General features: G+C 44.4%; 1 protein-coding gene across 1 annotated transcript in view; it reads left to right on the top strand.

The window, feature by feature from the left end:
* Positions 1-11,201, top strand: part of LOC133133752 (syntaxin-1A) — a 112,757-nt gene extending 101,556 nt beyond the window's left edge. Inside the window, exons 9-10 of the mRNA XM_061249932.1 lie at positions 1,968-2,078; positions 6,705-11,201. Of these exons, the coding sequence (XP_061105916.1) occupies positions 1,968-2,078; positions 6,705-6,782 (189 nt within the window). The 3' untranslated portion in view covers positions 6,783-11,201. The remainder of the gene's footprint in view (positions 1-1,967; positions 2,079-6,704) is intronic.
* The last annotated feature ends 1,570 nt before the right edge of the window (positions 11,202-12,771 follow it).

Raw genomic sequence — 12,771 nt, 5'->3', positions numbered from 1 at the left:
ATAGTTAAAAACTGAATCAAATCAATATTTTTTGTGACCACCCTTTGGTGTTAAAACTGCACCACTTCTCTGAGATAGCCAACGCTATCCTGCAGTTCTATAAGACAGTCAGCAGGGAGGTTGTTCCAAGCATGTTGGAGAACTTGCCACAGTTCTTCTGCAGACTTTGGTTGGCTCCTTGCTTCTGATCTCAGACAGCCTTGATCAAGTTTTTATGTAAAATGTAGTCAATTGCTCACAGTAATATGTTACTTTTTTAATGAAATACAAAAATTAAATCTTTTGGAAAATGAATATTTCGAAGTCTGAAATGTGTTCTTTTATACTAACACACACAACAAAATAAACATATATATAATAAAGTCTAGGGTGCCTAAGACTTCTGCACAGTACTGTATGTGTCGACATGAAAAAGCTTTTAAAAGGATATTGACCCAAGAAACAAATCTATCACTAACCGCTCAACATTGATCATTTGCAGAATGGCGCTGGAATATCATTATACAGTCTTCAGTTATATAATGATGATAAATGGCTAACAATGACAGTCGAGCACAATTTAAGCAATTATAGCTTTGCACCTCAAAAATAATCAATAGGCCTCTCTGTGCATTACAAAGGTTGTGCCCCCCCCCCTCCCCCCCTTTGTTTATTTGTTTCCCTTTGAGCACATCGCTGTTTTACAACCGCCTGCTTTTCCTTGATAACAAAATTAGGAATATGTCAGTAAACAAGGGCCAGCACTTGTCCTCTGGCACTGAGCTGTCGTAGACGTAAACAGTGTGACCCCGGTCGATAGGGCATGCTGGCTGTCACCAGGGAGACCACTCCGGTCACCCCGCGAGGATATAGCAGGCAAGTCTTCCTCTCCGTCGGTTTCCCTCTGTGAATAAATCAGAAGTGAATATCCTGGGTGTTTGAAGCCTCTTTGAATGTGATCCTGCCTTTGGTGTCTGCGTGGGCGGCAAAGTTCTGGTGTTAAGCTTGCTTTCATTAACTTGTGCAGGAAAGGTAAAAAATATATATATTTTTAAAATCTCACAGAAGGTGGCCTCTGAGCAGTCAGCTTTCAGGTGCTGCCAGGTGTCAAAGTGTTAGAAATTTCTCTGAAAACCACCCGAAGGCCTGCACTTCTGTGAGTCTGGTCACACTTTACAATAAGCATACATGAATTCACATTAACTAATGTAGTTGCTTACAAGAAATAATGTAACAATAAATAAATACATTTAATTAGTTGTGGGTCATTATATTACTTGTATAACTCTTAACTAATATATTAGTTACATGAATGGGTAAGTACCATAGGGTAAATGTATAGTAAGAAATACATGAACAGTTTGGTCATTCCACAATGAATTAGCATTAACTCAGAGTTGTTAACATGAATTAATGATGTACAAATGTATTAACAGATTTGCCTCTCAGTAGTTATTAACAACAACATTAGTGAATGCCAACACATTGATCATTGTTGTAAAGTGTTTCCATGAATTTAAGATATCGGGAAATCCCTGTTCTACAGCATGTCATACAATGCTCACTTGAGCAAGACTTCGTTTCAGGGCTGCCAGGGGCTTCCTCCAGTTAATGCTCCAGGTTTCCTAATAATAATCCTCACTACGCAGACATACCTACAACTAAAGAAAGAAATGTCAGTCCCGTTCACGAGAATGGAACCTTTTCGGTTTCCGTCTCTATATTTAAAACATTTGGTGAAGATTACACATTCCAGATGCCAGATATTGAGATTCATCCGAGCAGGGAGCCCTGTTGGCGAGATGATATGAAGAATATATAACCTGAAGGAGTTTACGTGGGGAATCCAGCCAGGAAGTGCAGATGGCAGCCCGGTGGCTGATTGTGATTGGCGGTCAGGAGACAAGGCAGACTGTCTGTGAAAGCTCTCTCTTAACCCTGCCCCCTGTCCCCCTCCCCCTTCTCTCCTTCCTTTCTCCGTGCCTCAGGGCGAGATGATCGACCGCATCGAGTACAACGTGGAGCACTCCGTGGACTACGTGGAGAGGGCAGTGTCCGACACCAAGAAGGCCGTTAAGTACCAAAGCAAAGCGAGGAGGGTGAGTTGGATCGGACCGGGCCGGATGGGACGGTACCGCCTGGCCTGTTGCGCTCGGTGGTGTGGTGTGGTATGGTATGGTATGGTATGGTGTGGTATGGTGTGGTGTGCTGTGGTGTGGTATGGTGTGGCGTCGTATGGTATGGTGTGGTATGGTGTGGCATGGTATGGTATGGTGTGGTATGGTGTGGTGTGGCACGGTTCAGCCCTTTCTGCAGCCTCCAGACCAAGCTGCAGGGGGTTTTGCAGACCCCCTCCCCCACCCTGCTCGCTGGCATGGTTCTCTCGTGCCCAGGGCGATGGACGTGAATCGGGTCTGGGACTTCACGCGGGTGGGTTGGGTCCTGCGGCCTGGGGAGTGGGTGTGGTATAGATCACTTCCCTGCTGTCGCTCAGCCCCGGTGCGACCACCCCAGCTCAGCTGACAGATCTTATAACCGTACTGTGTCTAAACTGTGTGCATGCTGAAGGCCAGTTTACAGTCCTGCAAATGACGATGTGCAGTGGACGTCGCTGGTCATAACCACATCTGGTTTGTAATACTTTTTGCTAAGGACAATGACCACAATCTATATCAGGCGACGTTCATGAGCTTTTGCAGATTTCAGTCGGCTATAAACTACCGACTGTCATTAGAACAAAGTGGCGAAAAAAACATTTCTAGTACACATTTTATTTTATTTTTTAAATCAAATTTTCAAAGGCTTAATTATTTATCGAAGATCTAGAAGTGCGTAACAGTTAGTGGAGTGGTGCTCATCATTCCACACAACTACATTGACCAGCTAGTCAGTGAATCCCTGTGCACTGCATCTGAGGACTCGGTTTGCTGTTGGACCAAAGTAAAGACTGCCCCCTGTTGGACCACCAGCACCATGCACAGAAGCGATCTGAGTCTCCCATCTTCAGCACTTATGGAGTCAGCCCCACTTTGCTTCATCCATTGATGAAATAAAAGCAGCTGGGTCATGTGACTGCTCTGCCCCCTGCACTTCAGGCTCTGATGGAGGCCCTGAGAGTTTCACCGTCAAACGTCAACAACACGGAGAGTAACGATCTGGTTCATCCAGCGACCGATCTGTCACTGTGTCACAATTATTGAAAATGACACCTTTAACCGCTCCCGCCAGCATCCTTATGGAATTACAGGCAGCTTGAGAGACATTAGGAAATACTGCCACCCTCTGGCCGACAAGCGTATCACTGGCTAAGAATTTAAAAGATAAATGTTAGTGACAACAGGTTGATAGTCAGCAATAATGACTTGGCATATTGAGGGGAAAAAAGGTTAGATTTAATAAAATGGCTGCCAAAGTGTTCTTGTATTTACAAAGATGGAAAAGCAGTCCAGTCATTGAATTAACATCATTTGCTAATTCAAAGAGCAGCACAAAGTTTTACATCAGCTACTATTCTAGCAGGAAAACCTCCACCTGGTTGTCGGGATGCCAAGATGCTGAATAGTGTCGTCTCGGAGCGGTGACCTGGGCATCGGTGTTGTCCACGGGAACGGACGGTGCTGTAAACTGACGGGAGGTTACCTGTTAGCGGCCCCGCGGTCACTCATGCAGCGACTCCCCTGTCAGGTAGATTTACGGTCCCACAAGCCCCGCGTGGCTCCCGGGGACTGAAGGGACGTCTTCTCCGGTGGAGAAAGCAAACTGGTTTTGATTGGGCAGAAACCAACGGAACGCGAGTAATGGAGAAAATGCCCAACGGCGCCAGCCCCATCCCCCCCCACGGTCCCTGCAAAAGCAGCGGGTATGCCCCCTGACAGAGACACGGGCTGTACTGCTGTCACTGAGGCTGTGATCTATGCTGCCGAGACTTTATTGGCCCTTAATGACACAATAAACTCCCTGCAGGCTGCACAAAGGAGGATTAGGGGCAGGAGGAATGCACGGTAAATATAATTCTGGAGGGTTTTTTTGATTTTTTATCAGCAGCCTACAAAAAACGTGGCCGTCTATTCCTTTTCCTACGTGTCGTTCTTCTCAGTAGCATCAACAGAAGAAGGAAGCCCACACACTGATACACTCCTTAGGCTGGTCTGGTGGCACCTGACAAAGATCCACAGGGACTGAAACGCCGTCTGCGTTAAAGGTGTGTTAGAACCGTATCAGTGTGTGAGCTTCCTTCTTTTCTCTTATGTGCTTTTCAGCCCAGCTGCTTACTAAACTGGATGTACGTATGATCACGGTCTCTAGTCGACCCTAACCTGGGCCACTAAAGGGGATTGAAGTTTGAATTTTGAAGTTCCCTGAAGCAGAAAGGATCTCTGGTCATTTCTCTCGCCATTTTACTTGGTCCTCTGGCCGCTGGGCCACAGCTAGCCTGACACTGTGCCGCCACCTCTTCTCTCGGTGCGTATCTACGGCGACCTGCCACCTCTTCTCTCAGTGCGTATCTACGGCGACCCGCCACCTCTTCTCTCGGTGCGTATCTACGCCGACCTGCCACCTCTTCTCTCGGTGCGTATCTACGGCAACCCGCCACCTCTTCTCTCGGTGCGTATCTACGCCGACCTGCCACCTCTTCTCTCGGTGCGTATCTACGGCGACCCGCCACCTCTTCTCTCGGTGCGTATCTACGGCGACCTGCCACCTCTTCTCTCGGTGCGTATCTACGGCGACCCGCCACCTCTTCTCTCGGTGCGTATCTACGGCGACCTGCCACCTCTTCTCTCGGTGCGTATCTACGTCGACCTGCCACCTCTTCTCTCGGTGTGTATCTACGGCGACCCGCCACCTCTTCTCTCGGTGCGTATCTACGGCGACCTGCCACCTCTTCTCTCGGTGCGTATCTACGTCGACCTGCCACCTCTTCTCTCGGTGTGTATCTACGGCGACCCGCCACCTCTTCTCTCGGTGCGTATCTACGGCAACCTGCCACCTCGGCGGCGATGCCACACAAGTTATTGGTCAGGCGGGATCTGTCTTTCCCTGGAAAACAGCGGCGTGACAAACCGCTGTGCCTTCGTTGCACCTTTAAGTGTCAATTGCTTTGATCAGTGTGTTAGCCAGCTCATTGCTGCACTTGGCCTGCGTATTGAAATCAAAGGGTATGTGCTAGTGGTGGCGCAACAGGCTAAGATGCAGCGGACTTGCGATTGCAGTTCGTTGCAGTTGCACACCGAGGACTGGGGTTCGATTCTGCCAAAAGCCAAGTTTCTCGTGGAGCGGCACAATTGGCTCGCTGCTCCAGAGGGAGGGACTTGGCAGGGTTAGCGGATCGCCGTGCACAACAGCACCCCGGGCGCCTCGGATAAATGGTAAATGGTTGGCATTTATATAGCGCCTTTATCCAAAGCGCTGTACAATTGATGCTTCTCATTCACCCATTCATACACACACTCACACACTGACGGCGATTGGCTGCCATGCAAGGCACCGACCAGCTCGTCAGGAGCATTTGGGGGTTAGGTGTCTTGCTCAGGGACACTTCGACACCGGCCGGGCGGGGGATCGAACCGGCAACCCTCCAACTGCCAGACGACTGCTCTTACTGCCTGAGCCATGTCGCCCCCATGTCGCCTCGGAATCACGGTCATGAGCATGACGAGACGAGACGGCTTGAAGAAGGCGTGTTGTTCTCAGATCGGCAGATCCCTTCGGGCCACCGAGGGACGGAGTGTGGGCGGTGTATGTGTTAGCCAGCTCTGAACTTTATTTTGCAAAACTACCAAGACAACATAGGAGCTCCTTTAGCTAGCAATGAAGCGGACTACGAAGAAAACATTCTTGGAAACATACTGTAATGGAAACATACCTTAATTTCAGTTTTGCGTGAACTGTGACCTGAGTCAGTTTGGGTCTACAGGTGAGGGCAGGTTGCGAAGCTCAAAATACCTCAACAGTGGACAGCTTTAATAATATTCAGGATGTCTGCATGTTTTTGTGCTTTTAATGTAGTGCATGTTGCATGTTCACAGCCTTCTATTTGTGAATGCATGCCATTATCCTACCTGACGAATCCAAAATAAATGTCTTAATTTTAACCTGGAGCTAGATGATCAATTGAGACAGTCCCCCGAGCAAGTCCAAATTAGCAAGACTTAGACCAATTAGCGATTACGCATTGGTGTTGGCAGTGTGACAATTGTTCCATTAATGTGCTAATGTTATATATTTTTGTCATGTTCTGACATCATTGTAAAGTCTTTTAACTAGCCAGGGTTAAACATAAACAACAGCCTCAGCCTTTATCTGTCACATTGTAATTGGTGTATCAATGCCACTGGATTCTTACATTCCCTGAAGTCTAATTAGTGACGACCGCTGCCCAGTACTGCCTCTCAGGGAGTGCTCCTTGGCCTTCGTGTGAACGCGCGAAGAAACCACCTCTTCACATTTGCACTCACGTGTAGTCAATTTCATCAAGTGATACACGATGATTTGAATAGGGAGGCCATTCCGGCTCTGCCCTCCTGAGTGACCGGAGTGACCTTTGTATTTCAGGAGCTTGTTGCTGTACTGCTACGCCTGTATTTGAGTGTTTCACAGCCAAGACTTTGGAGATAAACAGACATTTTGTTTTAACTCATTTTTCCTTTCTCCTTTTCATGCTGCCTGGAATCTTTAAAATATTTAAAATTGGACTTAATGTAATTTTTCTGTTCATTATGCAGAAGAAAATCATGATCATTATATGCTGTGTGGTTCTGGGAATAGTAATTGCATCCACTGTTGGTGGAACTCTGGCTTAGAATACAGCTCCAGCTGCAACGCACATGCGCACACACACACACACACACACGCACGCGCACACACACATACACACACACACACGCACACACACACACACGCACACACACACACACGCACACACGCACGCACGCACGCACACACAAGCGCACACACACACACAGTACAGTGCAGTATACACACATGCATACATGGACACACACAAAGACACATTCTCACATGCACACACCCATAAACACAATGCATTCCTGCACAAAGCATATTTGCATACCAATGTTACAACAAGCAAGAGTGTCCAAGGGAGACATATTTCTTATGCATGAGTTCCTTTTTTTTCTGTAAATGTGTGGTTCTGCGATGTGTTTACCTGGGTGTTGAATGTTATATGACAAAAGTTTTAAACTGTTTTTGAGGTCCAATTTGAAAAAGGGGAGGGGTCATTGGTAATCTTGAAAACTGTTACTGTTGCACACACATTCCAACTTGAAAGTTTTCTAATTTTTTTTAATGTCAAAATAAATATCCTTTATTTGCAGTACTAATCATTTCTTAAATGAGTCAAGACAGGAGGGTGTGCTCTGTGCGCACTTTCGCAAAATACAAACTCTACGGTAGTGAACCTGACGAGCGCTAGATTCATGTGTTGACTTCTGTAAACGAGAGTTTCGATTAGCGCAATCAAAACATATCAACATACCTGGCTGCCCCATTCTCACTCCTTGACGTGCAGTATGTCTAGACGTAACGTTTGCATGATTTCTCGAGATATAACATTGTTCAGTGGAACAAAAAAGTTGTGACAGAACTTGTATTTTAATCCTTGCTTTTTTGAAAAATCAGCCCTAACTGCCACTTCATAGAGGGGCTGTATCTCACTCAGTATTAACACGTCCATCCCAAACCCACACCTGGCCACTGCTCATTCCCACTAGCTCTTCACCAACTGCTTCTACCCATTCTACCTTATTTCAGATTTTTTAAAGATTGTATGTATTGTATGTGTATGTGTGTGTGTGTGTGTGTGTGTGTGTGTTTCTGTCGTCTCTCTGTCTGTGTCTGTATCCATGTTTGCGTGCCTGCACATGAACATCTTATCAAACCACTGCCAATTGTGTCTCTGCCGTGTTGAGAAAAAAGAAATCTTGCTTCTCACCCAAGTAATGACACAAGGGAATTGCTTTGATTCCCTGAAAGATATCACAGCCTAAATAGGTAACTCCAAGCAGAAACTGCTACTGTATGCTGTAGTTTTGTTTTGCCGAGAGCTGGTCACATTGCTCTGTGATGTTTTATGTGATTGTGCACAGTGATGCACATTTACACTTCTTTTCAGTTCGGTCTGTGTGTGGACATACTCGACCATTGCAAGCAGTGGCCTAAGCGACCACGCTAATCAGCCGTCAGACTTTAATACATTCCAAAAACTTGCTGGGTTTGAAAAGAGAAATAAACAATACAAACAACAGCCATGTTGCCTACTCAAGTCGTTGCCTCTTTGTTGTATGATGCTGCCATTTTATATGTGAAGCTTATCTGGAAACTCATTCTTTTTTTTTCTTTTTTCTTTTTTAAAAGGTTAAGAATATTATATACCAGACATGATTATGTACCACACAAGACATGTACCAGATGTGCCATATTCTGTATAGGCTTTTTAACGTGGACCAGTACACTTTCCCTGGTCTTCCTATCATGATGGTACAATTGGCTCCATTTTAGGTATTGCTTGGACCTTATTGGGGGCAGTGGGTCAGCCTGAGTCGGGGGATCAGTCAGAGAAGTATCATCAAGGAGTTAAAGTGGTATACAGAGTTAGGCTAGCTTGTGTGGAGGTCAATGTACATCCCAAAAACCCCCTGGAACTGGCCTGTGAACACTCTGAGGCTCCTCTCCCCGCCTCGCATTCTACCGCCGGCCCCGGCGCCCTCCCTCCGAAGCGCACCACCTCTTCCTGAATCAAAGCTACGCCACTAATGCTGCACACTTCCTCACCGCAGAGCCGTGCAGCTGAACAAAAACAGAAAACCTTGCATGTGCAGCCAACCTGGAGTGAAATAGTGTTGTCCTCTTTCGTAACGTGCTGTGCGTTTAGGAGTGCGTGGTTTGTTTTTTATTTTTTTATTTATTAAAAAAAAATATATATATGAACACTCCCGTTTTAGTTTTCTGGTCCTTTTGTGGTTTGTTTCTTTCCCTTTTCTGTACCAAAGTATTCTGGTGTGAAAACTATGGATGAGTGTTTTATTTTTTTGTTGTTTGTTTTTTTGTATGGGTTCATGTTAAACGGTGTGCGTCGCTTCGTTTTATTTGTGAATTTGAAGCCGTCTTAGAAGTTGTGCTCCTCCTTACCGTACCATTGCGTGCATTTCCAGCTCCTCTCGAGTCTTAGGGAGCAGTAGGTTAACCAGTCCTGTGGCTCTGAGCATAGCGGAGTAACAAGAGCCTGACTGTGTGTGCAAATCAAATGATTACCCCCCCTCCCCAACTCCCTATAGCAATACACAGCTTGAGTACTGTACCTGTATAGACATGACCTGAAGAACCGACTTCTGTTGTACCCTGAGGCTTGCCAAAAGCCCAGACCTGGGATTCTGTATGATGATGGTATGGGTAGGTGATGAGGAGAATTACTAAAAACAAAATTGAGGCTTGAGGGGTCAGTTCAGTAGTGGTTGGAGGTTCTTGTGCTATGCTTTCAGCATTCGATAAAAACAAAAAGTATAAATAATAAGTAAATAATTGCTTGGGGCTGGGCTGCTGAAGAGACATTTCCCCCTTTCCAATTGTTTCGTTATAGAAAGGTAATAGACCCCTGATAATGTGAAAGTCAAAATAAAGTGATCTGACAGATTTATATAGCCCTATTTAACGGTGGTGTTTCTGTCAGGGCATTTATAGGCATACAAAATTATGCTGGCCCTGTTTCTGCACCTGCCAATTTATCCCAAAATTGCAACTGTTCTAATTTCTCAGTTAAATATGGTGAAATAATACATGGGAAGTAAAGTTTGCTGCTCCAAAGGTGACAGAAAGCTACCGTATCAATCCTCCTAGCCAGTTGCTTCTGGAAATAAACAAGTATAGTGGCAGAAACTAATATTGCTTCATGCCATTTCCACGCTGTTCATCTTTGGCAGTGTCAAACTGAGTAACAGGAATTTAGACTTTTAGCTCATACATGAGAAGACACGCCAGGAAAACCCAGATCCTGGAAACCAGCACTCCTGGTTTGAGACCCATAATAAATACAAACTCAGACTTTATTTGAGTACAGACCTCAATTCCCTGCCACAGATTGTGTAGTTCTTTGAAGTAGGACTGAGTCTTAAACGTGTGGCATTAGCCTGTAGTTTGTCTGGCAGATTATATCATACTGTACACTGTAGATGTACCGGGGGTGGCGTTCGGATGCGTAACATTTAAACAATATTTTAACATCTGGAATTTCGACAGTCCATTCTAAACAGGGATTGATTTCATACAGAACAGCCCACCACACTGCTACACTTGCTACACTTAAAATAATGAGAAATATGTATGTGACAAAATATTATACCAAGGACAAAGCAGTTTGACTGAAATGGGGATCAAGTATGAATAATGAGTGGTGCTATATTTATTTACAAGGATTTTAGCTGGCTTTTTACCTGTCCTTCTTCCTGTACTAAGTAACCGTCTCTGTGCAAAAAACTAGTGCCCCATTTATTCTTCCAGTTTTTTTATTTTTATTTTTTGCTATGTAGGTTAACATAGTATATAATATATGACTATTAATACAAGCCTTTGTGTAATATGTTTTATGTAACATCACTTTGGGTGAATGAGGCCATGATGCCATGGTTTGATCAGTGTCTGCACCGTTTGGATCTAAATGACCAACGACATTTTGGTCAGACCCAAAAAAGCCTGTTCCCATGGGTAAATCTCGCTAGTTTTCGTTCCCTGGCCCAACTATTGTGTTTTATTCTGTGTTACCCCAAACCAAAGATACGCCAGAGCCCTATTAGATAAAAACAGTTATGTACACCACACACATTTGTACAGGTTGTGTAGCGCAATTCTTCAAAGCTGTGAGCTTTCACTTAAGTCTTCTTTTCCACTTAACAATGGCAAAGTAACTGCCCTAGATCGGGAGGAAATTGCATTTCCATGTCCCATGCGATGTGTGTGTAAATACATTTTTGTGTTCTAACATACTGTAGGAAGTGCCAAACCACTACAGTTCATACTTAATTTTAAAGAATATTATAATTCAATAGTTTTTGGGCGATTACAGTGTATAACTTTGTTATTCTGATTTTTATTTTTAATAATGGCTGAGTATTACAGTTTCAAAAAGCTTATGCAATTTTAAACGGTAAAAAATGTCTGTTAAAAAAAACTGAAATGTTGTTGAAAATAAATAAAATTGTAAAGACGCACTGTTTAAGGCTGTTCTTTTCTCATGTATGGCTTTGTGAAGAGTGAACTGTGAACATAGGAGCACGTAATTTCTAACACATGGTGATGTGATTACGGAAGTAGATTACAGTACATTATCAACTCTGAACAGCCACCAGACCTGGTTCAACATACGTAATAGCTTTTTGTAATTTTTACTTTTCTGTGCTCAATTGATCTTGCCTGGTGCAATTGAACTGACAAAAAGGTGGGGTTTGCAATTTTCAGAGCATTCCATAGTTTTCAATACACCAGACAAGCTCAGTAAAGTGTAAAAAAAATGCAATACCAAATACTCTCAGCCCACATACACTCAGTGACCACTTTATTAGGTGGACCTGTACCCCAGCTTTTTAATGCAAATATTTAATCAGCCAATCATGTGGCAGGAACTAAATGCATAAAGGAATGCAGACGTGATCAAGAAGTTCAGCTGTTTTTCCGACCAAATGTCAGAATTGGGAAGAAATGTGTTGTAAGTGACTTTGACCATGGAATGATTTTTGATGCCAGACAGGGTGGTTTGAGTAACTCAGAAACTGCTGATCTCCTGGCAGCAGAAGATTGAAGTGTAAAAATATAAGTCTAATAAATACCCAATAAAATGCTCACCTAGTGTATAAATCACCCCGTGCAGTTGGCAGTTTCTCTACTCCCTTATTTACCTGTAACAGCTTTCCTGAAATATTTCTGTAGCCGTCTCTGACACAAGTTATTTATTTCTATTTATTTATATTGTATATTTATATTTATTTGCAGAGCTACAAATAAGTATTGTAAATAATACTTTTATATTTTTCAAACAGCTGTTTCTGGGAAAGCTATTGTATTCTGGCCTCTCGAGTATTGAGCGAGCCGTGGAGGCGCAACAGGCTAAGATGCACGGACTTGCGGTTGCAGTTGCACACCGAGGACCGGGGTTCGCCGACAAAGGCCATGGAGCGCCAAAATTGGCTCGCTGCTCCAGAGGGAGGGACTTGGCAGGGTTAGCGGATCGCCGGGCACAACAGCACCCCGGGCGCCTCGGAATCACGGTCACGAGCATGAGACGAGACGGCTTGAAGAAGGCATGTTGTTCTCCTTCGGGCCGCCGAGGGACAGGGTGTGGGCGGTGTATCCCCCAGCTAACACTAATTGGATTAGATGGGGTACAATTGGCTACCAAATTGGGAGAAAAATAAAAAATAAAAGTATTGTGCGTCTGAACAGCTCAGTCCTTGAAGGAAGGTAGGTCAATAAGGAGACCCAAGGTATTACCTGGAGACTAGTGTTGGCCTGTGTCAGAAGGTCTCATGCTGTACTCCATTATGTCACACCAACAGGTGTGTCCTGTTTGATGTAAAATAATCATTGGCTCCTGCCAGACATGCATTGGAGGCTAGTACATGTTTCAACAATCATTGTGTGGGGAAAAATTGCACGCTTAATGCATTTTATTCTCCTGTGTGAAAAATGTATTTTCCTTTTCTACTGATGCAATTTTTTTTTCTCATTTTGTCCGAACATGTGAGAGACCTGGCACTCATTTCTCTGTACACAAACTGATCCAGA

Source organism: Conger conger, chromosome 7, assembly GCF_963514075.1.
Source record: "Conger conger chromosome 7, fConCon1.1, whole genome shotgun sequence".
Classification (NCBI taxonomy): domain Eukaryota; kingdom Metazoa; phylum Chordata; class Actinopteri; order Anguilliformes; family Congridae; genus Conger; species Conger conger.
Note: the sequence above shows the minus strand (reverse complement) of the source record. Positions and strands in the feature narration are given on the sequence as shown.